Source organism: Archocentrus centrarchus, chromosome 8 (genome assembly GCF_007364275.1).
Source record: "Archocentrus centrarchus isolate MPI-CPG fArcCen1 chromosome 8, fArcCen1, whole genome shotgun sequence".
NCBI lineage: Eukaryota > Metazoa > Chordata > Actinopteri > Cichliformes > Cichlidae > Archocentrus > Archocentrus centrarchus.
The window spans coordinates 11,427,832-11,452,074 of NC_044353.1; the positions used below are offsets into that span (position 1 = coordinate 11,427,832).

Consider the following 24,243-nt stretch of genomic DNA (forward strand, 5'->3'; position numbering starts at 1 on the left):
TAGTTGTGCCTCTATTGTGAGCCTGGAGGGAGGAGCAGGCATTGTGGCACGACGGGGGATACAGGTGCACCAAAACATGGGGGAATCCTTTCCTTTACTGGAGTCATGAAGGAAGATACAGAGAACAGCAGGGGCTTCTAAACTGGAACACAATGGTAAGAATATACTTTTATTTGTATTTATTTTATTGTTATAGAAAATTAAAAGGCCTACAAAATGTTACAGAGGAACTGTCACCATTACCAGGAGTTTAAGCACAAGTTAAAGAATCTGCACCTATCTGCCGTAGCCGAAACAACTGCGTATCCAGTGGGACTTTTGGAGATCTCACCTGGTTTCTCGTTGCATATTAGCTAAATATTATTTTATCCTTTAGTTATAAAAAGCATGAATCTGATCATTTAACTGCCTTTTACAGTGCTAAGCCGACTTTTCTGCCTGTAGCCCATCAGAGGAAATCAGTACAGAAATATTTAGCCAATACATTTTGAATGAGTTGTCTGGATTTGGAAATAGTTTTGCCTGAAACAATAAAATAAAATCAGACAAAATCAGCTAAAATAAAAACTAATAACATGAATAACAACAGTGACAGATTCAAGTGTTATTTAAGTCAGGGCACATCAGGTCCTTAAAAATATATGATAAAATTTTTCATTTTTAATCTTAACACCCTGTCTTTAAGCTCCCTGCTAAATCTACTATGAACACCTTCACTGGTTCAGTACTGTGCTTATAAGTATACTGTAAACTACAAAATAAACTAAATTAGTGTGTGATGTACCTGTTTAGTCTAATATGTTGTAGAAGTCGAAGGGAAGAATTTGATTAATGCTTTTGAGAGATAGTCTCAAAGATAGGGTTTCAAGAACTGAACATTCAACAGTGCAAAAATAGTAAAAGAAAAGACCTTCCTAGTAGTTCACAGATAACAAAAGAGTTTCTTGAAACATGCACTTATGTGATCATAATCAGAGAGAATGGCATTTTTGCTCTTTTCTGCATAGTCAACCAACACCGGCTCAGCTGAAATCCAGGAGTCGATCTACGAAGACCCGGACGCTTTATTGGTAAAAAACTAAATAACTGTTTATGCAAACCATCTGAGTGCATGAAATGCTGAGTCTTCTATTTATTGATTTTTTGGTGTGCCTGTTGGTATACATTTATAGTGGTGTAAAAACAGGAATTTGGGGCCTTTTATAGAAGTGTAATTAACCAGAAATACTACTACTTCAGCTTTCCTTTCCATGCACTATTATTGGGGGATGCAGTGATTTGCAAATCTCATGGCCCCATTTTATTCCCAACAGAACATAGAAAACATATCAAATGTTTAATATCCAGACCTTTCACCTGCTGAAAACATTTCATGATGCAATATAAAATTATAACATTCAACCTGTCCTGGATATATATATATATATATATATATATATATATATATATATATATATATATATATATATATATATATATATATATATATATATATATATATATATATATATATATATATATATATATATATATATATATATATATAGCTGCTCTCCTCAGTTCCCAGATTTTGGGGATTGTTGTTAAAAGAAGAGGGGGAGACTACACAGTAGGAAATGTGTCCCTGTCCCAAATTTTTTAAAGTTGCTGCCATCAACTTCAAAATAATATTTTTCTTAAAATGATACATTTTCTCTGTTTAAACATCTCATATGTCTTCACGGTGGTGTGGTGGTTAGCACTGTTGCCTCACAGCAAGAAGGCCTGGGTTCAACTCTACCTTTCTGTGTAGAGTTTGAGACCCTGAAAAGGATAACCAGAAGAGGGTGGATGGATGTTTAGTTGTGAATAAAATATGGGTTTAGATGAGATTTGCATTCTGTTTTATTTACATTTTACACAGCGTCCCAACCTGTGGGAGAATTGCAGTTGTAGATAATAGTTGCTGCTCTCATTATGCATTATTTGAAATGTTAATTGCCTCATATTTTTGACAGCCTGATGACACACATGAAGCCCATCCAGAATTTGAATCCAAGCCCGTACCTCCCCCCAGGTTTAAATTATATCAACAAACGCAGCATAACAGCACCAGCAACATCGCTGAGCCTTCGTATGATAATGGAAGCATAACCACTGCAGCAGTAAATTGAGCAATTTTGGCACTTCATATACTGTATGATACCACATGCTAATAAGTATGTATTAATTTATTTCCTGTCTTTTTGTGACCAGACCTCCGGTGGATACCCTGCAGGCTATAAAAGGCCTGCGCCTGTTCGTCCAGCTCCCTCGCCACCAAGTGCTCAGCGGCCCATGAAGGTAGAAAATTTTTTCAACTTCTAGAAAGAATACTTTGGGAAATATGCTTCCTTGTGGATTTTGTGACAAAAAATAATACCACTGTGGTAGATACATGCAGAACACAAACCAAATGTAAATTGGTCAGAGTTGTATTGACATGAGACGTAACAGTGTATTATGCAATAGGTCAGTGTTAAAACTGCAAAATGTATATTAAAGATAGGTTTAGCCATTGTGACATCACTAGTTTGTGGACTTGTTTCCTGCTGTTTGGCTGTCATCATCCTGGTTTTAAAGCATGCACAACTGTGTTATTTTACTCCAGCTGGGGCAAAAATGTATAAAATAGAATCCATGCTGTATTGAAAACTTAAAACTCTGCTGAGGTCACTAAACAAGTGAGCAATAGCCCCAGAAATAAATAATGCAGAACACTTTTGTTTGAATTTGATGCTAAATGCCTTTAATGCCAACTTTATTTCTTTGCCATAGCCTCCAGATATACATATTAAACAGCCTCCTCCTCCTCCTCCTTGGCCTGCTCGTTTTCCAGGTTCCCCCAAGCACAGTGACAAACTACCTTGTTCAGCAAGTCAGAGATACGAGGTAAGGGTTTAGTTCTTGTAAGGGTTCAGTTCTTGTCTGGATGTTTTCCTCAGGTCATAAAAGTCGAGTCAGACTTCCCTGAAACGTCTGAATGTGAACTGCAATATTTTCTGAGCTGCAGCTGGATCAATATTGGAACAAGAGGACATACAGAGAACCTGAATCTTTATTGATCAAAATAGTGTTATTCATTTAAATTATTTGCCTTAGATTTACTTTTTGCCAAATTTTCATTCCGGGAAAATGCTTCCCAATTTTTGTTTATATATTTTTATGGACAGCACGGTGATGTTATAATTAGCACTGTTGCCTCACAGCAAGAAGGTCCTGGGTTTGAATCCACCATCTGGCCAGGATCTTTCTCTGTGGAGTTTGCATGTTTTCCCTGTCTGTGTTGGTTCTCTCCAGGTACTCCCACAGATTTATATTCTGTGGATATTCCTCCCACAATCCAAAGACATGCAGGTAGTGGGATTAGGTTAACTGGTGATTCTAAACTATGGCGTAGTCCTGGGCCTTTTGCCCAGTGTTCTTGTGGTTTGAGGTTTTTGAAGTTCTAATGTGTTCTAATTTGCTTACAGTTTAGATTCTTGGTTTGTTACAGTTTCTGAATTTCTTAGTTTTAGTTATTTGTTTTGTGTTCCTGTTTCCATATTCTTCTGGTCATCCCTGCGTCCCTGTGTTCCACTGTCTGTTTTGTCCCTGTGTCTTTGCCCCTTGTCTCCTGTGTTCTGTTTTTAGTTGAACTTCCAGTTTTGTGCTACGACTGCGTTTAAGTTAAGCTTTTGTCTCTCAGGTCCTGCATTTGGATCCTCTCCCTGCCTGTCACAGCTGTTTCATGACAAATTGGTTATAGGTGTGAATATAAGTGTGAATGGTTGTCTGGCTCTCTGTGTTAGACTGGTGACCTGTCCAGGGTGTACCCTGCCTGTAGCAGCTGGGGTAGGGTCCAGCCACCCTGCGACCCTGAAAAGGATAAGCTGAAGAAGATGGACATTTACTTTTCTTTTTCTTTTTCTTTTCCTTTTTTTTTTTTTTTGCTAGAACACATCAGCTTGTTCAGGACCATCCAGCCCTTCCTCTGCCATCTCCACATATCTAACTCCTGTCTCACCAGCTCATTCTCAAGAATCACCGAATGTCACTGGGACCAACTATGGCACACAGGTAAATTATGAAACACAGCTTTTTCTCTGGGTTGATTTCACACACTATAGCTACATAAGCAAACATGGTGTTTTCACCTGTTTTTATATGATCTTTATCTCCCTCACATGTTGAGCTACCAGCTGGTCAAAGCTCAAACTGTATCACCTATGAAGCATATGTCTCAGTTTGAAAAATTAGGTGCCAAGGGATTTATTGGATGAAGATGAGTTAAATCACCCTATGAAGTCACAGCTTTTTAAATACATTTCATAGGCTGCAAATTATTTTTCACACATATTTTTAATATGGATTTTTCTATTTTTGTCCACTGCAACTAATTTAATTAGGTGGCGGTGACCCCAGTTAGGATATGAGATCATATGCTATGTCACCAAAAGTATTCACTCGTCTGCCTTCACATGCATATGAACTTAAGTCATTCGTAATCCATAGGGTTTAATATGATGTCAGCCCACCCTTTGTAACTATAAGAGTTTCAAACCTTCTAGGAAAGCTTTCCACAAAGTTTAGGAGTGTGTTTATGGGAATTTTGAGCATTCTTCTTGGAACAGGAAGGGGCCATCTCCAAACTGTTCCCACAAAGTTGGGAGCATGATACCAAAGTACGCTGAAGCATTAAGATTTGCTTAAAAAAAAAAAAAAAAAAAAAAAAAAAACCAAGGGGAACCAAGGGGCCGAGCCCAACTCCTGAAAAACCCCACCCCATAATCCCCCCTCCACCAAACTTTACACTTGGCACAATGCAGTCAGACAAGTACCGTTCCCCTGGCAACCACCAAACTCAGATTCATTTATCAGATTACCAGATGGAGAAACATGATTCATCACTGCAGAGATGTCTCCAGTGCTCTAGAATCCAGTGGCGGTGTGCTTTACACCACTGCATCCGATGCTTTGCATTGCACTTAGTGATGTAATTCAATTCAGTTTTATTTATATAACATCAAATCACAACATCATCTCAAGGTGCTTGTAAGACTTAGATGCAGCTGCTTGGCCATGGAAACTGATTCCATGAAGCTTTCTGCACACTGTTCTTGAACTAATCTGAAGGCCACATGAAGTTTGGAGGTCTGTAGCGACTGACTCTGCAGAAAGTTGGTGACCTCTGTGCACTGTGCACCTTAGCATCTGATAACCCCGCTTTGTCATTTTATGTGGCCTACCACTTCATGGCTGAGTTGCTGTTGTTCCCAATCACTTCCACTTTCTTATAATCCCACTAACAGCTGACTGTGGAATATTTAGTAGTGAGGAAATTTCATGACTGGACTTGTTGCACAGGTGGCATCCTATCACGGTACCACACTGGATTTCACGGAGCTCCTGAGAGCGACCCATTCTTTCACAAATGTTTGTAGAAGCAGTCTGCATGCTTAGGTGCTTGGTTTATACACCTGTGGCCATGGAAGTGATTGGAAAACCTGATTTCAATGATTTGGACGGGTGAATGAATACTTCTGACAGTATGGTGTATTTTAGCAACTGTTTACATCTATTGACACAAAACTTGACATGTTTACTATTGGTTACAGTTGTCATGTCAACTTTGCCCTGCTAAACTGCTTGGTTATTCATTGCTGTTTGCAGCTATAGTCAAGAAAATATTTTACAAGAGTTATGGTAATATGTGGTAATATTGGCCCAACTCAGAGGTAAACATCATGAATTCTCTGCAAGCTTTCCTCTATGAAATGTTGGAATACATTCAGTGTTTGATGCATTACACAACCACAGCCTCACAGTAAGTATGTCTGTGATTTTCAGGCTACAAACTGGTTCCTGTCTTGGTATGAGAGTTACTACTTGGATAATATGCCAGCACAGTTATGAACGGTGCAGAAAAGCATGTGCTTATCATGCTGAGATGGAAAGTCAGATATTTAAGACTTCACGTAATACTCACTTTATGCGTCAAGCACTAAAATGCAGATTTTATCAAGGCCTCCACAAGAATTTTTGAAGCCTTAAAAAGGCAACTGCCCTCTTTGGAGAAGTGCCTGCAGATAAAGGCCACAAAGGAAATTTGTCTTTTTGATTATCTGTTAAACATAAATATCAGAAGATAATAATGATCCTGAAGTTGGTTATAAAAGCACAGATCATCCTTAGGAATTATAGAATGGTTTATTTTATTTACCTGAATGCTGTTATACTTTCAGTTGAGCTGTTAACCAAAACAGTTTCCTTTGTCTATTACAGATCAGTCCACCACCACTTCCACTGAACCCACCACCATTGCAGTCATCACGTAGAGGGTCAACGTACTCTGAGATAGACAGTCAATACCTGGAAATCCTTCCAGATAATCAAGACGAGACGGTGAGAGAGACAGTGTGCTCTGCAACTCTCTCTCTCTCACACACACACACACACACACACACACACACACACACACACACACACACACACACACACACACACACACACACACACACACACACACACACACACACACACACACATATCATAAATATATAATGGGATTCAGAGTTGTCTTTTGGTTACTGTTAGGCTAAACAAAAGGACACGGATTTAAGTTGTTTTTACACCTGACAGTGGCCATTTGGTGTCTGCGGACAAATGCACAGATACAGGTTTTGTCTACTTGAGCCTGCAACTGAACTGTGATTTAGGACAATGTGATCTGAGCTGGTCTTTACTCTTACAACAGAATTTTTTTCTCATTTCACAATTGCTGTTTGAGATCAACTGTAAATACACTCAGAGAACACAGAGACTCGAACCGTCTTCACTGAGTGATTTTCACATAAAAATGATCTGTTTTTCTCAGGACCTCAGTGGGCTGTTGAACTGGTTTAAGAGAATGCTATGTAAGTAAAGAATGTCTTAAATGTCTTGAAAAAAACTGTTAACTTGTCATTTTTTTCCTTTTATTCTTATCTTTTTATCCCCAAGTAGTAATATAGTAATTAATTTTTAAAAACATGCAAAATATTTGCAAAATATGATCCTGAATAGCACAGAGCATTACTGTATTGTTATGCACAGTTTACCTAATTCATTTCTGTCCAATCATTTCAGCATACTCTGGTTCCATACCTTTGTCTCTCTATGGTGCCGGCAAGGAGGACATGCGGTAACAAAGAGAAATTACAACATGAAAAGTGTCATGATTGGAGTCAACGAGAAACTGTTTCATAGCTAATTTCATAAGCTACATCTTTTTAACTTGTCTGTCACTGTTCCTTGCAGCTCAATCAGTCAGAAAGCTATGAATGCCACAAAGGCTTGGCATCTCTACAACCTTCTCATGATGAAACACAAAGAAGACCTGCAGAAAATCATCACAGATTTCAGATCCATCTGTGAGCACCTGAACAAGACTAAGAAGAAACACAAAGCCATCGGTATTGCTGGAGGCACCACAAGTGCTGTGGGAGGGGGGGCTATAGTGGTGGGGATCGCCCTCGCTCCTGTGACATTCGGTGCCTCATTGGTTGTATCGGCTGTTGGTGCTGGCATGATTGTATCTGCTGGCGGTATTGGAGCTCTTGCTGCTATAGCCAGCAAGAAGACAGTGACTAGGGCAGCAGTTGAGAAACTAGTAAACGACTACAAGGAAGGTGTTACTGATCTGGAACACTGTCTAGATTTTATCCTCTCCATGGTGATGGAGCTGCAAAGGCACGGCATTGCTAGGTTAGAGAGTGCAGGCGCTCATCCGGATGCAGTGAGGATGGCATACAAGTTACACAATGTATTAAGCGGTATGGACATTTATGCACGCTCAGGTGGGATGACATCTGTGAAACTGCTTCAAGCTTTTACCAAGGAAATGGATCTTTTTTTTACAGAGAAGAATGGTCAGAAGCTGAAGAAGTCAAATAAGAGCATTTTTTCAGGTAAAGTTTCCCTGCTGGCTGATGGTCTAAAGGAAGGACTTTATCATCTGACTGAAATCTGGGAAAAGCTGTCCTAAACCAAAGAACACTATCTGTATGTGTGTGTGTGTGTGTGTGTGTGTGTGTGTGTGTGTGTGTGTGTGTGATGGAGATGTGTTGATATTTAACTGATTAATTTGGAAGGTAATTCCTGTACACTTATAGCTAAAAAAGCTAATGACACTAGTGAAGTTCTGATAACAATTGTGATATGCACAGTTAAATTAATGGCCACTACTCTTGTATATTTGATGTGATATCAATAAAGAATATTGTGTTACTTGTAAAGTTAAGTATCATTTTTTAGGATGCTAACAGACAGTGGCTGGAGTGCAGAATACACACAATGGCAGGAGTGATGAACTGGGTACTGCAGAAGGATACTACCACTTGTTCTGTTGTTGTGTTTGATTCACTAAACTCAGTACCCTCTCAGAATTTGGATAACCTCAAGGAACTTGCTCACCTTGGGGTGTTCTTGGGGAACCTTTATCAGCTCAATCTGCAAAAGAAAAACAAAGTTAGTGGAGGAACCTCCACTAATTCTTAAAGGGCTCCTGCAGGAACCTTATTAAAACTGTTCCTGTGAGATATTTTTAAATGCTCAGTGTAGGCCTAACTGATACTGTACATTTGTGTTTGCACTTGATTAGGCTGATAATTTCAGAATTCTTTATTCCAAACTATAACAATTTCAAACTATAGTGAGACAGATTGAAACAGGTGTCTTGATGATAGCGAAATGTGTTGAACACTTCTGAAGGGGAAAAAACCTCCAACTTCAAAGTCCACCTGAGAAGTGTGCACAGAGTGGATATGAAACCACTCTGAACCTACACAGTAACCTACGACCTAACCTAACGTGGCCTCTCCAGAAATATAACTGCAGGTCGGGTCCATGTGGCCTGGAACGATTGTGATCCGCCTGTTCAGCACAGTTGAGTCCTCTCCTGCATTTCCAGCTACTTTTCACTGCAGTTTTTGAATTTATCAGTGAGAGAATAACAATCAGGAATAATAATCAAAGCATCAATATAAGGACTCACAAATGTCAGCAAATTCCTGGAGGGAGACTGCTGAAACTATCGGAATGGACAGGAGGGAATGAATAAAGTGGGGGAAAAAACAGAGGGACAAATATGTTTACAGCCAAAAAAGAAGAAAAAAACCCCAAAACAAACTGACCACAAAGAGCGAGGACCAAAGAGAGGACAAACTCACAGGATTTTTTGTTTCTATCGGCCAGTGTTGTGCCAAAAAGTGATCGTCTGCCAGAAAGTGATTTTTGATGTTTCTATGTGCTTTTATGTGTAATGTCTTTGCTTATATTGGTGAATAGAGTGTAGTCAATAGGATTTATTCCACAAAACTAAGAGTGCTTCAAGTTCGACTAACAATTATAATCATGATGTGCACAGATAAATAATCATATACTGCATTGTATCAATAAACAATACAGCGTCACCTTGCAAAGTTTGGCATCAGTGACTACTTTTTCAGAAAGGCAGCAGACTGTGGGTGGAAAGTGGAATCCAAGCACTGGCGGACTGATAATGTGGGCACGGCGGATGGATACTGCCACTCCTTGCTTCAGCTGTATATTCCGACCTCTTTACAACGATCGCCATTTTCCCCATCTCAGAACAGCGAACGAGCAGATATTGTTGGACACCGCGCTATTTGCCGAAATGGCAGTGTGAAATTGTGCAGCGACCCAGCAGCAGCCAACAAAACAGTGCATCCAGCCAGTGCACTGAGTCACTTCTAATTCAGCAAAAATGTCGTAAGTGTCTTTACTTTTTAAAATACCATCTGCCGGAGACAGCCGTCTGGCCTAAGAGTGGCCGCCGGCCTTATAAGTGTTCATTTACTTCTATTGTTGTTATTGTGTTTTTTAAGTATAATATAGAGATGGAAGGTGTGACTATAGAACATTTGGTCATCTTATGATACTTAACATATTTTTAACTATATTAACCCGAAAGACGAGAAACTGAAATGACGCAACACGTGCTATTAACATGATTTGTTACATTTGACGGCGCTGGCTCAAATAAGCTCGTAACACTGTATCAGTCATAGCTGACCACTCCGGCGTCTCTACATTGTAACTAATCAATACTTTATTCTCCTGCCGACCTTCGAGTGCCAACGTGGCATTCAGAAAATGGTTCGTTTCCTCTTTGTGTCAAAATGGCGGCTTGAGAACAAAAGTGTGGCTGTCGGGTTTTTTTTTGTTTTTTTTTTTGGGTGAGGGAGGGAGACGCACTCTGTGACCTCGTTTGGAAGCAGACTGACGTCAGAATCACAAGGCTGGTAGCTGGGCGGAAACACGTGATGTAGATATGATGTATTGCAGTCTTGGGGGCAGTGTTGGTTAAGTTAAAGGATTTTGTCTGAGAACCACTTTTTTCATACTTTACTATACTTAAAAAAAAAAAAAAATCAGTGTGATATTTAAAACAATTACATCAGAAAGAAAATGTTGAGGCCTTCACTACAAACATATGTTCTTTCTGCCTTCAGGTCCTACTTGGAAACCCTCAGCACTGCTGCATTTGACAGCATAAAAGAGTTCGAAGCTACCCTAGCATTGTCGCGCTCCCCAGTTGTGACCAACAACAGCCACTATGACCATGATGATGAGCAGCTCACAGTTTGGCCTGGAAGACATGGAGGCCCTTCTCTGGGGGCCTTCCTCTCCCATGGCTGACGCCATGGACTCCCTGTTTTTTCACCCTGATAAAGAAGAACCACAGGAAGGAGGAGGAATCTCACTGGAGGGGGACACTGAACCTGCATCCCCCCTCACCTCCTCATCGCTGTCATCTTCCTCCTCTCCTCCACCCTTCTACTCTCCTCCTCCCTCTCCGCCGGCCCACCTCCTCCATGGGGACAAAACCGGAATAGAGTCTGATCTGCTCTCCTTCCCTTTGTTGGGCCATCCTGGTCAGCTGAGATGCAGTCAGGTGCTCTCAGGTGACACCAGAGGTAATGATTGTAACCTGTTCAGCACAAATAATGCATCTAACAGACAGTACAGACAACTGGTGTCAGTGTAACTGAATATAAACTGATAGCCCATTTTTTTGCCTTATCTGCCTCCACAGAGGATGCGCTTAGTGACCTGGACTGGATGGCTGAGAAGGTGGATCTTAGTGACCTCGACCTGGACTCACTGATTGGCTCCTGCAGTCCTGCTGAAGAGTCTCCCAGCTCTCCAGAAGACCTCCTGGCCTCCTTTGATTGCCCCATGGATATTGACTCCCTCCCACTGCCAGCTCTCTCAACTCCTGTGCTCTTGAGTCCTCCCCCTGCCTCTCCTTCAAGTATTCCTCCCCCTGCCTCTCCTTCAAGTATTCCTCCCCCTGCCTCCCCTTCAAGTATTCCTCCACCTGCCTCCCCTTCAAGTATTCCTCCCCCTGCACCTTCAGCTGTCTGTCCAGATCCTTCTGTCATTATTTTGGATGAGCCTGAATCCTACATAGATGGCCAGGATGTTCCTTCCCCTCCACCATGTGTCCCAGAGCCTCAAGAGGAGTTGGAAATCAAATCGGAGCCTGCTTCCCCAGACCCTGCTTCCCCAGTGGTAGATTCTCCCTCCTCCCCGGCATATACCCTGGACCTGGGCAGTGAAGTGGATGTCTCAGAGAGCGAGGTGAAGCCCGTGGTCGCCACTGTGGTCCCTCAGGTCCCAAAGCTTGTACTCTCCCTGTCACCGACTCGCATCGTTCTCGTGCTTGCTCCAAAAAATGAAGTTGGGATCGCCACATCCACCGCGCCAAAGGTCATTCGTTGTTCCCCACCAGGCTCCCCACCAAAGACTCCCTCCAGAAGCAGACCATACCCTGAACCAAATTACAAAGCTAGTCCACCCTCTCCCAGTACCACCACCATTGTTAAAGTCAAATCCACCCGGGGTGCAGGTGGAGCTGAACGTTCAGCTTTGAAGCCTCCAAAGGACAAGAAGCAGAAGAAGATGGAGCAGAATAAAACGGCCGCTACACGCTACAGGCAGAAGAAGAGAGCAGAGAAGGATGCCCTTGTTGAAGAACATGTACTGTTGGAGAGGAAGAACCTAGAACTGACTGAGAAGGCTGAATCTATGGCCAGAGAGATTGCGTATCTCAAAGAACTGATGGAGGAAGTCCGAATGACTAGGCTCAAGAAAGGTCTCAGTGCTGACCCCTAGTGGCGGGACCTAGCAATGACTGATATCACATGTAATAGGAAGTGATTAGAAAATGGGCTCTGGGTTTTTTGCTTTTCTTTGTTTTTTTTTTTCATGAAAATGAGTATCAGTATAGTATATGTTGTAAATGGTAAATGGACTAGTTCTTATATAGCGCTTTTCTACTCAGATATGAGCACTCAAAGCGCTTACACAACACATTCACCCCATGCACACGCATTCATACAAGCACTTCCATGATTAATTAATTAAGCTAAGTGCTTTAATCGGCTAACATTCACTCACATTCATACTCCGACGGAACGGTCGGAGAGCAACTTGGGGTTAAGTATCTTGCCCAAGGATACATTGGCACGCAGCCTGCAGTAGCCAGGAATTGAACCACTGACCTTCCGATCAGTAGGTGACCTGCTCTACCTACTGAGCTACAGCCACCCCGAGTATTTGTATCCACACTGCATGTCTGGGATGCACAAGTCAATAAAAGTGGTGTTTGTCAGAATATCACCTTTTATGTATCCAGCACTGGTATTTAAATATAGAATACTCTTGTACAAGTAGAAGCAAGTAGTTGAAAATAAGTATTTTCCTCAAAGTATAATCTTATCTTGTATTTCCATATATCTGGACTATGGTAACCTGTTAGTGGGAAATGAATTTTTAAAGTGTGTATACTATATGATAACCAGACTGTGTATTCTCTCAATAAAGTGTTTAAATGATTTGTGATGGGTTTTTTTGTGTGTGATGGTATTGGGAAGCGGATGCTAATATTTCTTTGATTACCAACTAGATACAAAGTTCCAGTCTGCTGAGAATATTAACTTTCACTGGTCTTTCACAGATTTAAACTGAGTCATAAGCATGAAAGTAATGTAGATTAATCCTATAAATGTGCTCTATACTGTAAGTCATCTGTAATGTATTATCTGACCACAAACATAGAGGCTGGTGATTATCTCAGGAGTTTATTTAAAGCAGAGTTGGAGATAATGGAGCCCACCTGACTGTGCTGTGGAAACACGATTATTCAAGTGACAGTCATTTAAGTTAATTTTAAGTATGTGAGAAAGACCTTTGAGACTGCTTACCCATGTACTTTTACTGCTCCCTTATTCACAAGGGGCCAAGTGAGTAGCTCCACATATTTGATTTGGCAGATTTTTTTATGTAGGATGCTCTTCTTGAGGCAGGCAGTCCCTGTGCTGCTCATTAAGGTGGTTCATAAAGTTTCTGGCGTGTATGTAAATGAGTTTACATTTTCATTTGTTCTAGTGAATGGGAGAGAGGGAGGTAAAGAGAGTGCTGACCTAGGCACAACTTGAATAATGTTACCCAACAAAAATGTGTGCATTCATCCTACAATAGGCCCTCAGTGTGCGCTCTGTAATTGGCCTGGGCTTGTTTCCAGATAGCTCAGGGACTATTTACCATACCTCTCTGGAGAAGCGCCAGTCACAGCAGTGCAGCGCTAATAGGCAAAGTATTCCTTACAGGTAAAAACCATTGCTAACTTTATGTAAATGCCCTCATTTTTCAAGGGTAAAGCAAGATTGATTAAGCTTCCTTTTTGTCTGGCAACACAAAAGAGATCTGAACTTATAGTTTATTATTTTTGGAATGCCTCCCCCTTTCCCTGTAATATTAGTCAAGTTGCATCAAAGTGTTTTTCAGAAATATCTTTATCCACACAGACATGATTCTGCTTACTACACTGCCACCTAGTGATGATACCACCCCATTACCACATCCTCCGTGGGGTCAAACAACATTTTTTACATTCTAGGATGCCAATTCCAGCCAAATTGAAATGGCAGTTAACTAAAGAGATGAAAGCCAAAAATACACAACAGTATATACATACTTTTTTTAATTATTATTGTTGTCTCAGGATGAACAAAGTACTAATATTGCAATCACCACATGAGGGACCACACGGTAAGTAACGTCACTTTGGCTACAGTGAAGTGGTAGAACTTACACAGTGCAAAATGTATTGCTAAAAGCCTAAACTGTTACATATTTTACACTGTTTACTACACGTATGACATACTGAGGTGGAGTGGGACTCGCAGGACTCCGAATGAATGCTTGAAACATCCTCATATCAAATTTTAAAGTCATGCTCGTCACACTTAAGTGCTGCGGTGGCCTACATCACTAGATGAAGCACAGAGGTCGGTAAAGCGCAGAGGGAGCAGTGCCACGGTTCCTTTTAGAGGATACACCATTTGTAGAAAATTACATTTTACAGCATGGCAGTCCTATCGGTCACATGTATATGCTTTTATTCCAGAGGGTGAATTCTCTTTTTTTCCCCTATTCTTTCTTCTTCTTCTTTTTTTTTGCAGTTGTAAAGGTAGAAGGATGTGATGTGATACAAAATAAATAAATAAATCACTTACTCAAGCAAGAGTTAGAGGAATAAGAAGTGAGGTTGCCTTCAGCGCTATAGGCACTCTTTATTCTGCATGCTGTGTCTTAACATGCCTCTGATGGCTGTATATATATATATATATATTTAGACATAGATGTATTTTAAACTACCGACGTCAGGAACTGATATCTCAAGGATGTAGAAAAAGGTACAAGGTAGTAAGAGCCCTATGAGAGCTTGAGTGGTGCATGAGGTTATGCTGTTTCTGTAGCATGCGAAAGCTCGATGTAGCCTATAGGATGCTGTCCTGCTGCTGCAGGGCTGCGCTCCCACTGTCACGCTTTGATGCTGAGGCACGTAGCTGAATCTACCTTGTCGATATATGCGCTGGATGCATGACCATAAACAGCTATGCAGAGCCGGCCCGAGCTTCTCCACGGGGATCTGAGGCTGCACAAATTTTCGATCCAGCCTTCCCTAACTCTTTTTAGAGCTCCTCTTGAGCATGAATGCAGAAGTATGATAAAAGTACTTATGGTACTGCTTTCAGTGGTGTCAAAGTTTTTTTCTTAAGGGTGGTTGCAACTAAAATACAAAGACTAACTCCCTTTAAGCTTGCCGCAAACTAAAACAAATACTCAAAGACCCAAATTTGAATTAACACGTGACTCGCGTCTGCACTTAGGCAATCAGCATTTATCAGTGTCTCTGTAGCTGTGCCAGATTTTGCCCTGGAGGAATCAATTCAACTCAGACTCCCTGAGCAGAAACTAATGAAATTTTAATGAGGATCACTTGAATCTCACTCATGTGAGAGATGAGAGTTGCCTCCTGTTTTAATGTCTGAAGGTCGACTTTTGGAGTCCCCAAACAAGTCAAGGCTATGCGCACGCATTTCCAGCACACCTTGTCTCTTGCTGCACCGGCCATGTTTGGATTTGGTACCAAGTAGCCTGCTTTCATCTGAACTTTTTTGCATATCAACCATTTCTGATTCAAACTGAATGGCATCAGAGGGGGCACACACACACACGCAGAGATTATACTTAGCCTTCCAATACTCACGAATGACAGTTGTGATCCCACTCTCAAATTACATCAGTATAAACTGATACGTATAGCTTTTTTGGCTTTTTGGTTTCGATTTTGCCCTTTTTAACACGTCATATAAAGCTGATCAGTGTGGACTGGACTAAGATTTACAAAGATTAGCAGCAGCTGATTTCTGTGGACATGCTCATGGGCTCAGGAAGGTTTGAGCTCAGGTCACTCGAAGCAGAATATGTCGTCTCCTGCTCGGTTTGAGGAGCCTGTCTTAAACATTTCAGTCTCGGATTCATTCAAAGACCTACTCATTGTAAGACTCCTGTTCCAAACCTTTTGTTGTCCCTGAAACTCTTCAGAGTTAGAGAGGGATATCACAATGAGGTTTTAGTTATATGAGGTGATGCTTATGCCTGTTAAAGGCTCACACTGAGGAAAAAGACCTTTCCCTTTAATGTGATCGTGTCACTGTAGCTGGCATCCCCGACAGTCGTCCTCTGGTTCTGTGTTGTCCGAAGAGTAAGAGCTCTCCTCGCTCACTGTCAAATGCAACATCACTATATTAGATCAGCTGTGTACAAATGTGTTTTTCAACTGCAACACAAGAGAAAAATCACTATACGTTATCCATCTTTGCTAAATATATACAAAAAAAGGACTTACACCACTCTGTCTGTATGGGGAGGAAGGCCTTGTCACCGTTCTCCCTGATCATCTCCTCTATCTTATCCAGCAAGACTGACACACTCCTGTCTTTGCCAGGCGTCTTACTGTCCAGGACATGGTAATAGTTCCCACAGTATTCCAGCAGTCTTTGCAGCTCCCGCCCACCTCTAAGGATGTGCTCCTCAATGGGCGTGCGTCCCAGCCAGTCACCACAGCTGAACAGCACCATGGTGTGGAGGCATGCGCTGTCACCAAACAGAGTCTCTATGTGCGCCACAAGCGTTCGCCTCTTCCTGGCGGTGAGGGACGAGACGACTGGTAGGACCAGCAACAGGGTGTGGGGTCCAGGTCGTAGGAGGGCAGCCCCGCGCTGGGACTCCTGGCGGATTCGCTTCGGGGTTCGCCTCACTGAGAACCAGTCCCAGCCTGGGGTGTCGACAATAGTGACCCGACGACCGGAAACAAGCGCCTGCCTCCTGAGACACAGCTCTGTCTCCTGGCCCGATTCAAAGTAGCGGCGGCCCAGGATGCAGTTCCCCACTGAGCTCTTTCCAACTCCTTTCCAACCCAGCAACAGCAACCGCAATTCTAAACAGAATGGCAAGGAGGAAATTAGAAATACAAAAAATAGAAAAAAGGTCAGATAAACAGAGCAGAGAGAACAAAAATACTTAGAATTAAAGGCAAAACTAGCTCATCAGGGATGAGTAAGCAATTTCCTACAACACCATTCCAGTGGGTTTGTTTTCCCAGGAGCAGAACACGCACGCACGCACACACACACACACACACACACACACCCTCATACCTCTGGGAGGTCCTCCAATCATCTGCTCCCTCTGTCGAGCATGCTCCTCCATCCTCATCCTCTCCTCCTCCAGAGCTCTCCGGGCCTGTTCTTCTTCCAGTAAAATCAGCTCATTCACCTCGAAGTACCATCCTGCATGACAGCGCCAATAAATTATTCACTGAACTGTTTCCTCTCAGTTCAGTTTTCAATTTGATGGTAGCAACACATTTTAAGAAAGCTGGGAATGGAGCAACAAGACTGAAAGGAAAGCTGTGATGTAATGGAAGGTAATTACGTAATAATAGGTTCTCACCAGACTATGTGGGCAAAAACAACATAAGAATAATGTTTCTCAAATCATGAATGTCTTTACTTTAACAAATCCAGCCAAACCTTGGTTGTCAGTGATCATTTCCTCCACTTTTTCCATCAGTTCCGGTACTTGTGTGTTTTCTTCTGTTTCTTTTCGAGTGTTGTCAAAGGCATGGTACCTGCAGTGGGAAAAAACATCTTTTAAAGGGGCATGCCACTAAACTTACATATAAAGATAAGAAAACTGCAGCACGTGGTTTCCTTTTACTCTAAAGGGAGGTTTCCAAAATTTTCAAAAATGTCATAATTGGCGTGTTAGTGATGGCACCTGTGATATTTCAAGCTGGAGCTCAACAAATGCTATCATAACTGAGATGAAAAACAGGCCTTTTTTTTATTTTAAATTTTACCCTGAACCACAACAGGAAGTACAGGTCCCTGGTGCTGCCAGTTTGATGTTTATCTCAAACTGTAGAAAGAGTTTTAGTATGGCACTCTTCTTTCTATCTGGAGAAAAAAAAAAAGCGCTATCAAAATAACTGAATTATCTTTTTATTTTATGCATTCTTCCTGTTTAAAACCTGCCTGCTTTGTCAAAAATCCCCCCTGAAGCAGTAGGTAGTGATATCGCTTGTTATCAGATTTTGCACACCTCCTTCCGGAGCGCCCAACAGCTTTACTCATAGGCAGGGTGCACACTTTAAATCACCTTTTGTGGATAAAGTTTGCAGTTGCCCTTTAAGTTATCTTTTAAACTGCTGCTCTACAACCTAAGGACTGAGTACTTACTGATTTTTTTTTTTTTTTTTTGCATACACAGAACAAATAAAACGCCTCACACAGACAAATGTCCTTTGATTAGAGCAGCTTTTGAGAAATCAGAGCCAGAGGAGACATGGACATGTACCTGCTTCCACATCGCTCCACCAACCACTGCAGAGCCTCTCCAGTGTTTGCTATGTGTTCCTCAATAAAGACCCCCTTGGGCAGCTTGTCTATCCCGGTGAAGAGGACCATGGAGTACCTCCAGGTCCCTCCACCCAGGGCCCCGAGCTGCTCCTCTGCGGCCCTCCGCTCAGTCTCGGTGAAGGGCTGGGTGACCGACACCACCAGAAGGATAGCGTGGGGTCCAGGAGGGCAGAGAATGGCCCCCATGCACGGCCCCTCGCTGTCCAGGCTCGGCGGGGGTCGGCGTGGGCTGTCCGACTCGGCGCCAGCATTGTCGTTGTCGTGAGCTTCAGCATCGTCATCCGGGTCGGCGGGGATGGCCCACGGTGGGGTGTCGACCACAGTGACGCGGCGGCCGTAGATCTCAGTGTGGCCCACATTACTGTGAGTAGTCTCTGTCCCACCATCAAAGACCTCATCCCCCAGGATGGTGTTGGCAGTGGAGGTCTTACCAGACTGTGGACCCCCTAGGAGCAGCAATCTGCGCTCAGGGGGGTGGCGGCCCCTGGGGTCTCCTGTTTAAACACAGTAAGGTCAGACTAAAGGTTCTCTTCAGTGACAGATTTGGACTGGTACTACAAGCCTCATTCACACATACATTCACACAAGTGCTTTTTTCTATGCCTGAACACTTTTACCTAAGATTCACACACACTCACACTCCGATGGGTGCATCGGGGGCAACTCAGGGTTCAGTCTCTTACCTGAGGATACTTTGACATGCAGGCTGGAGGAGGCAGGGATTGATCCCCTGACCTTCCAATTATCAGACAACCCGCTCTGTCTCTACTCTAAATAGTCTGTTATTCCATCTGAATAGAATTTGGTCCTTTATCTGTTTTAAACACTCTCCAACGTGTTATCTTTCTAATGTGCGCTGGAGATAAGTGAACTTCTGCATCTTCCCACCCCAATGCAGTTCTTTCCCTTCTTTCCTGTCCTCGGTCCTTAGGTTTCCTCTGTGGCCTCTTTGTATCTGAGCAGCTTGCTACCTCATCTCTCCTTTTTCTATCCTGTTCTGAAAGATCTTCCCAGCATGCCTCATCTTTTCATCTGTCCTTTGATTTTCAAAAAAAACAACAACAAAAAAAAAAACACTGGCATTGTGTCATGTGAACAAAGCACAATGCCCTCTGAGTAAAAGCTAAAAGAGGAGTGCACATGTTTTGAATTTAAAAAATGGCACCACATTAGTATTTGAATATTCAGAAGATGCTGGGAGGAGCGATGCATGCTACGTGAGGAGGAGGAGAGTATGAGACGCAGAGAGAAGTTTATTGATTTATCTGTGATGCTCGCTGACTCGTCATGTGTGCTCCTAACTACAGGAAGTTGACATGAGCAACAGTTTCCTCCTGCAGCGGATGTTTTTTCAGGAGGATGTTGCCATGAAACAATAGGCAATGATATGGAGCTTGCAGCGGGGTGTTCAGCAAAGGATTAAAAAGCAACTTACCAGTGTCAGAGGCAGAGGACACAGCAGCCATCTTGTGTGTAGAACCTCTGGCTTCCTCCTCCTCAGCCCCCCTCCTCCGTCTCCTTCTCACCTCCACGGTGCCTTCCTTTTTGTGCCTCTTCAGAAAGCGACAGATGTGGAGCGGAGAGTGAAAGGCTGGCTGCTCAAATGCTTCTTAGCTCTCGCTTTCACTCCAACCGTCATTCTACTGCAGTGTAACTCACTCTGTCTTCAGTTTCTTCTGCCTGCCCCTTCCTCCCTTTCTTTCCTCATACTTCAACCTCTCCCTCTCTCTTTTTTTGTAATCTATTATCTTTCACCCCCCCTTCACCTAACTATGGCTCTTTTCAGTCCTTTCCTTTATATGTTCTCTTCCCTCCTGTCCTCGTCTTCCAGTGCTCCCTCTATCTTCTTTATCTGTGCGAGCTGAGGGGAAAGATTGTGCAATGCAGGAGACAGGAAGCCAAATCCACCCCTGCAGCAGCTGCTCCACGAAGATGTCTCGTCATTTTTTGAGAGAAAACAGAGGAAGCTGTTCCTCCCACTCGCTTGTATCAGACAGCAGCGGCAGCCGCAGCAGTGTGGCACTGTATGCAGACTGCAGTCAGGAGGACAGACAGAAAGATGGATAGACAGCGAGAGAGGGGCAGTACCTTGTTCTCCGTTTACAGCTGGATGTGTTCCCCAGATGCTGCATCATGCATAAACACAACTATTTATTTATATGACGCCTCCAGACATAAGAGTATTAGGAGGCAGGAAGGGGATTTATACTGCATGAATGCATTTAAATATTGAAAGAAGACACGGCTTACATAATACATAAAAGCTTCTATAAATAGCAGATGAGTGTAAGATACCGTCTGGTCGCTTTGAAATCAAATCCCTGCCGCCTTTGTGTGGCTATTGTCTGAAGGATGCATCACGTTTAGCAGAAGTAAAGTCATTCTGAACGTCTGAGCTCATCCCTGGATCCTTACCAGTTGAATTATGGCCGCTATACGACGAGATACGTTCAGGGACCCAAGGGAAATCACGCAAGTCAAAAGGTTAAAAACAACAAAAACAACAACCTTTGCTGTGTATATTTTAAAGACGGGGATGACAATACTTATACGTATCAAAATATTTCGCTGACGTACTCGTATATATTGTAGCAATAATAACACATTTTAAACTTTTTGTTGACGTACTTTTATGTATCGTGGCAATGTTAGCGCTTCAACGTCCCAGTGCTTTTGAAGCCCTCCGTAAAGTCACGTCACACGTAAAAAGAAAAAAAAGAAAAAAGAAAAGCGTCCACTGGCCCACGCGATGGTGCGAGCTAAAGTCGGCTACTTAAAGGCTGATGTTCAAAGCATGAGATTAAAAATGAACAGAGGACATTCAGAGCCCATTTTTTGATTCATTATCCTGCCCGGAGACTGGAGTGTTGTTTTTGGCATGTTTGTCTGTCTGTTTGTTAACAATATTACAGCAGGACTACCAGAGATTTATACCAAATTTGCACGAACGATGGGCAGTGACCCCTAGATCACCTGATTAGATTTTTATTTTTTTTGTCACAATGGGGTCAGGGTAAAAAAACAACAAACAAGTATACTAAAAAACGGAACAAAATTCTTTACCATTGGGCAAAATGCAAAATAATGATAATAATAATAATCTCTTCTCATCTCATCGGATTCATGTGATATTCGGTACACAGGATTTGAGGGTCAAGAACTTGTGACAAACCGAACACTATCTGGATCCTGGATTTGCCGGTTACTTGTATTTAACAAGAAACTCGATGTAACACATATTTTTGGCCATATCCCAGCTGAAAAAGACCAATCATCCTTATTTGTTGAAGTAAGAGTAACATCTGATCAGGATATGATCCGGATACGCGAATATATGACAGCTTTTGACTCCGTCAATCTGTTCACTCCGTTCCCCTATTTCTCATCGCCCACCCGATAAATCACGTATATTTTCATTATAAGAGATAAAGGTTTTTACCCCCCCCCCCCCCAAAAAAAAACAATTAAAAAAATAAAAGAAAAAGAAGAACACCATAGTTAAAGTTTTTTTTTCAGCTTTTTAAACCATGGAAAACGATGAGCATGGAAAAGATGAGCTGTGTGTTATCTTTTTAATGTTTGGGTAGTGACATGTTTACCAGACGAATAACGATCAAGTCTGCTAAAACGTCTGCCGGGTGCGGGGGTTGTGTTTTTTTTTTTTTTTTTTTATTACATAATGAGGAGAAAAGAATTATCCATTATCATATTTGTAAATGTAGTTGAAGCATAGATGGACAAGGGGGGTTTATTAGGAAGACAAATACAACTAACAATAGTAAAGAAGGTCTCAGGGAAATCTGCTATAAGGTGGACTGATGGTGATGATGGCAGCAATGTTCTTGAGGAAACAAAATATGTTGGGATTTTCACGCTTTGCAGATGATAGGTTAATTTCTAAGAAATTTCTAAGAATCTGCTCCTTTTCAAAAGGTTCCTCAGTCAGGCTGGCCAGCAGGCGGCTGTCTGTGCAGATGCACAGCAGATGAGAAAGGATGAAGTTGACACTGTCAAGTTTTTCAAAATGCTGAACTCAAGACCAAAGTTTCCTTAATCACCACTAGATGGAGACATTTCTTCATGCATCTTTCACATCTTCATCTATGGAGAGAAAATTGCCTCAAAATATCTGTGTCTGTAATGCTGGATTTGTTATTTTTTTGTAAGTTGTAAATAACATTTTGTGCGTAATTTCAGGTACTTGTAAATGTGAGTTCAAATTCAAATACAACTATTAAGAAATTACGGACACAAAATAAAAGTACGCATACAAACTGTTAAATACAAGTACACGAATCACCTGATACGCACGGACAAAACGACAGTTACGCACAAATCAGGTTACGAGTGCACAAAGTTTTTTGAGACACATTTCACGCTTCTGGAGAGCTCCCAGATTCGTGCGTACACGGTGCGTTTAAATGCTGGTGAAAGCTGGGTCATCTGAGTTTTGTTCGGAGTCCAGTGTTTTTTTTCGGCTGAGCTTATTTCACTCTATACTTGTGCCGAAGTGGCGATTTTCTCTGGAAAATGGGATACCTCAGCACCCTTAGTTATAACACATACACTTTTTAATATTCTAAGATTGTTTATATATATATATATATATATATATATATATATATATATATATATATATATATATATATATATATATATATATATATATATATATATATATATATATGCATTTGTGCATTTGTGACCATTAGGTGGTGCAATGCTCCTCTGGCTGGCAGTCAAACTGAGAGGCACGAAGGACGAGTAAGAGACGGTTATGGCGGGGCATCACGGTGGTATGCCCTCAACAGTAAGTGAAAGTTAAAACCTGCACGATTTGCCATCCAATCTCATTGTACATCCTGTATAATGACAATAAAAGCATTCTATTCTATTCTATTCTATAATGAGTATTTTTAGATTATTTTTAACCAAGTAACCAAGTAATTACATTTGTACAGCTCACAAATACATTTATATATAAACAATTGAATAAATTGCAATATAAGCAATGGATACAGACACAGATATTTTGAGTCAATTTTCTCTCCATACACAATGGTCACTGAAATACCTTTAAACTGACAAAAGTAATAATAATAATAAAAAAATACTTAAAAATAACTAATAAAAATCAGACATTGCATTTGAATTGTAGTTCAACGTATTTAAAAAAACAAACAAACAAAAACTACTCAAACTGACCTGGACAAAAATGAAGATTTTTGTCTTAAGATTTTGTTGCGCAGCCTTTTATGGCAGTCTCTGCAATCACCGACACTTCTGCACCTGCTCCAGCTGTCTCAGGTTTGAAGGGTGTCTTCTACAGACTGCACGTTTCAACTCCTTCCACAGATGTTCAGTAGGATTTAGATCAGGGCTCACAGAAGGCCACTTCAGAATAGTCCATTTTTTCTTCTTAACCATTCCTGGCTGTTTTCAGCCTTGTTCTGGATCATTAACCTGATGGAGGACCCATGACCTGCAACTAAAACAAAGCTTTCTGACAGCGGGCAGCACATTTCACTCCACGATATCCAAGCCTCCTCCATGTTTCACAGTGGGTACAGTGTTCTTTTCTTTGTATGCATCATTTTTGTGCCTGTGAACACAGAGCTGATGTGACTTGGCAAAAAGCTCCATGATTTGCATTTAACAGTGCTGTTCTACTCAGTCATTTTTCATTAAGGCCACTTTGGTTCAAACAGCAATGGATTGGCATTAACGCTACACACAGGGTGTGAATATGTCCACATTTGCAGTGCTGATTTACACAAACAACAGTCTGAAAAAAAGAGCACTGCCCCTGTGTTTAGTTTTGAGAAATGAGAATGACTTGATAAAAAGTTCTATCAAGAAAAGAAAGAAACAATCACACAGTCCAAATACCCGCAGTGCCAAATACAGC

At 41.6% G+C, this 24,243-nt stretch overlaps 3 protein-coding genes across 3 annotated transcripts; 2 read left to right on the forward strand and 1 right to left on the reverse strand.

Annotated features, from left to right (window-relative positions):
- The first annotated feature begins 1,012 nt into the window (after positions 1 to 1,012).
- On the forward strand, positions 1,013 to 8,212 carry LOC115784451 (uncharacterized). Its single transcript, XM_030735667.1, has 9 exons — positions 1,013 to 1,070; positions 1,998 to 2,144; positions 2,236 to 2,322; positions 2,797 to 2,910; positions 3,955 to 4,077; positions 6,283 to 6,402; positions 6,875 to 6,914; positions 7,126 to 7,180; positions 7,297 to 8,212. The coding sequence occupies exons 3-9, from the start codon at positions 2,317 to 2,319 to the stop codon at positions 8,021 to 8,023; spliced, it is 1,185 nt and encodes a 394-aa protein (XP_030591527.1). The 5' UTR covers positions 1,013 to 1,070; positions 1,998 to 2,144; positions 2,236 to 2,316; the 3' UTR covers positions 8,024 to 8,212.
- Positions 8,213 to 9,603: 1,391 nt separating this feature from the next.
- atf4b (activating transcription factor 4b) lies at positions 9,604 to 12,425 on the forward strand. The gene is made up of 3 exons (XM_030735902.1): positions 9,604 to 9,768; positions 10,512 to 10,976; positions 11,096 to 12,425. Exons 2-3 carry the CDS (start codon positions 10,616 to 10,618, stop codon positions 12,175 to 12,177), a joined length of 1,443 nt encoding a protein of 480 aa, XP_030591762.1. The 5' UTR covers positions 9,604 to 9,768; positions 10,512 to 10,615; the 3' UTR covers positions 12,178 to 12,425.
- A 1,370-nt stretch (positions 12,426 to 13,795) lies between these two features.
- LOC115784933 (GTPase IMAP family member 8) lies at positions 13,796 to 20,763 on the reverse strand. Its single transcript, XM_030736338.1, has 6 exons — positions 19,771 to 20,763; positions 18,274 to 18,829; positions 17,448 to 17,545; positions 17,073 to 17,204; positions 16,262 to 16,852; positions 13,796 to 16,137 (listed from the first exon to the last, which is right to left on the reverse strand). The coding sequence occupies exons 1-6, from the start codon at positions 19,799 to 19,801 to the stop codon at positions 16,064 to 16,066; spliced, it is 1,482 nt and encodes a 493-aa protein (XP_030592198.1). The 5' UTR covers positions 19,802 to 20,763; the 3' UTR covers positions 13,796 to 16,063.
- Between the last annotated feature and the right edge of the window lie 3,480 nt (positions 20,764 to 24,243).

What these genes read in the sequence shown, in the direction of transcription:
- LOC115784451 (XM_030735667.1), top strand. An exon ending in CAGATAATCAAGACGAGACG is followed by an intron (nt 6,403 to 6,874) that starts GTGAGAGAGACA and finishes TGTTTTTCTCAG; the next exon opens with GACCTCAGTGGGCTGTTGAA. An exon ending in CTGGTTTAAGAGAATGCTAT is followed by an intron (nt 6,915 to 7,125) that starts GTAAGTAAAGAA and finishes CAATCATTTCAG; the next exon opens with CATACTCTGGTTCCATACCT.
- atf4b (XM_030735902.1), top strand. Translation starts at nt 10,616, where the DNA reads ATGACCATGATGATGAGCAGCTCACAGTTTGGCCTGGAAGACATGGAG. An exon ending in GCTCTCAGGTGACACCAGAG is followed by an intron (nt 10,977 to 11,095) that starts GTAATGATTGTA and finishes CTGCCTCCACAG; the next exon opens with AGGATGCGCTTAGTGACCTG.
- LOC115784933 (XM_030736338.1), bottom strand. Translation starts at nt 19,801, where the DNA reads ATGGCTGCTGTGTCCTCTGCCTCTGACACTG. An exon ending in AATGATCACTGACAACCAAG is followed by an intron (nt 17,205 to 17,447) that starts GTTTGGCTGGAT and finishes GCTGTCATGCAG; the next exon opens with GATGGTACTTCGAGGTGAAT. An exon ending in GATTGGAGGACCTCCCAGAG is followed by an intron (nt 16,853 to 17,072) that starts GTATGAGGGTGT and finishes CATTCTGTTTAG; the next exon opens with AATTGCGGTTGCTGTTGCTG.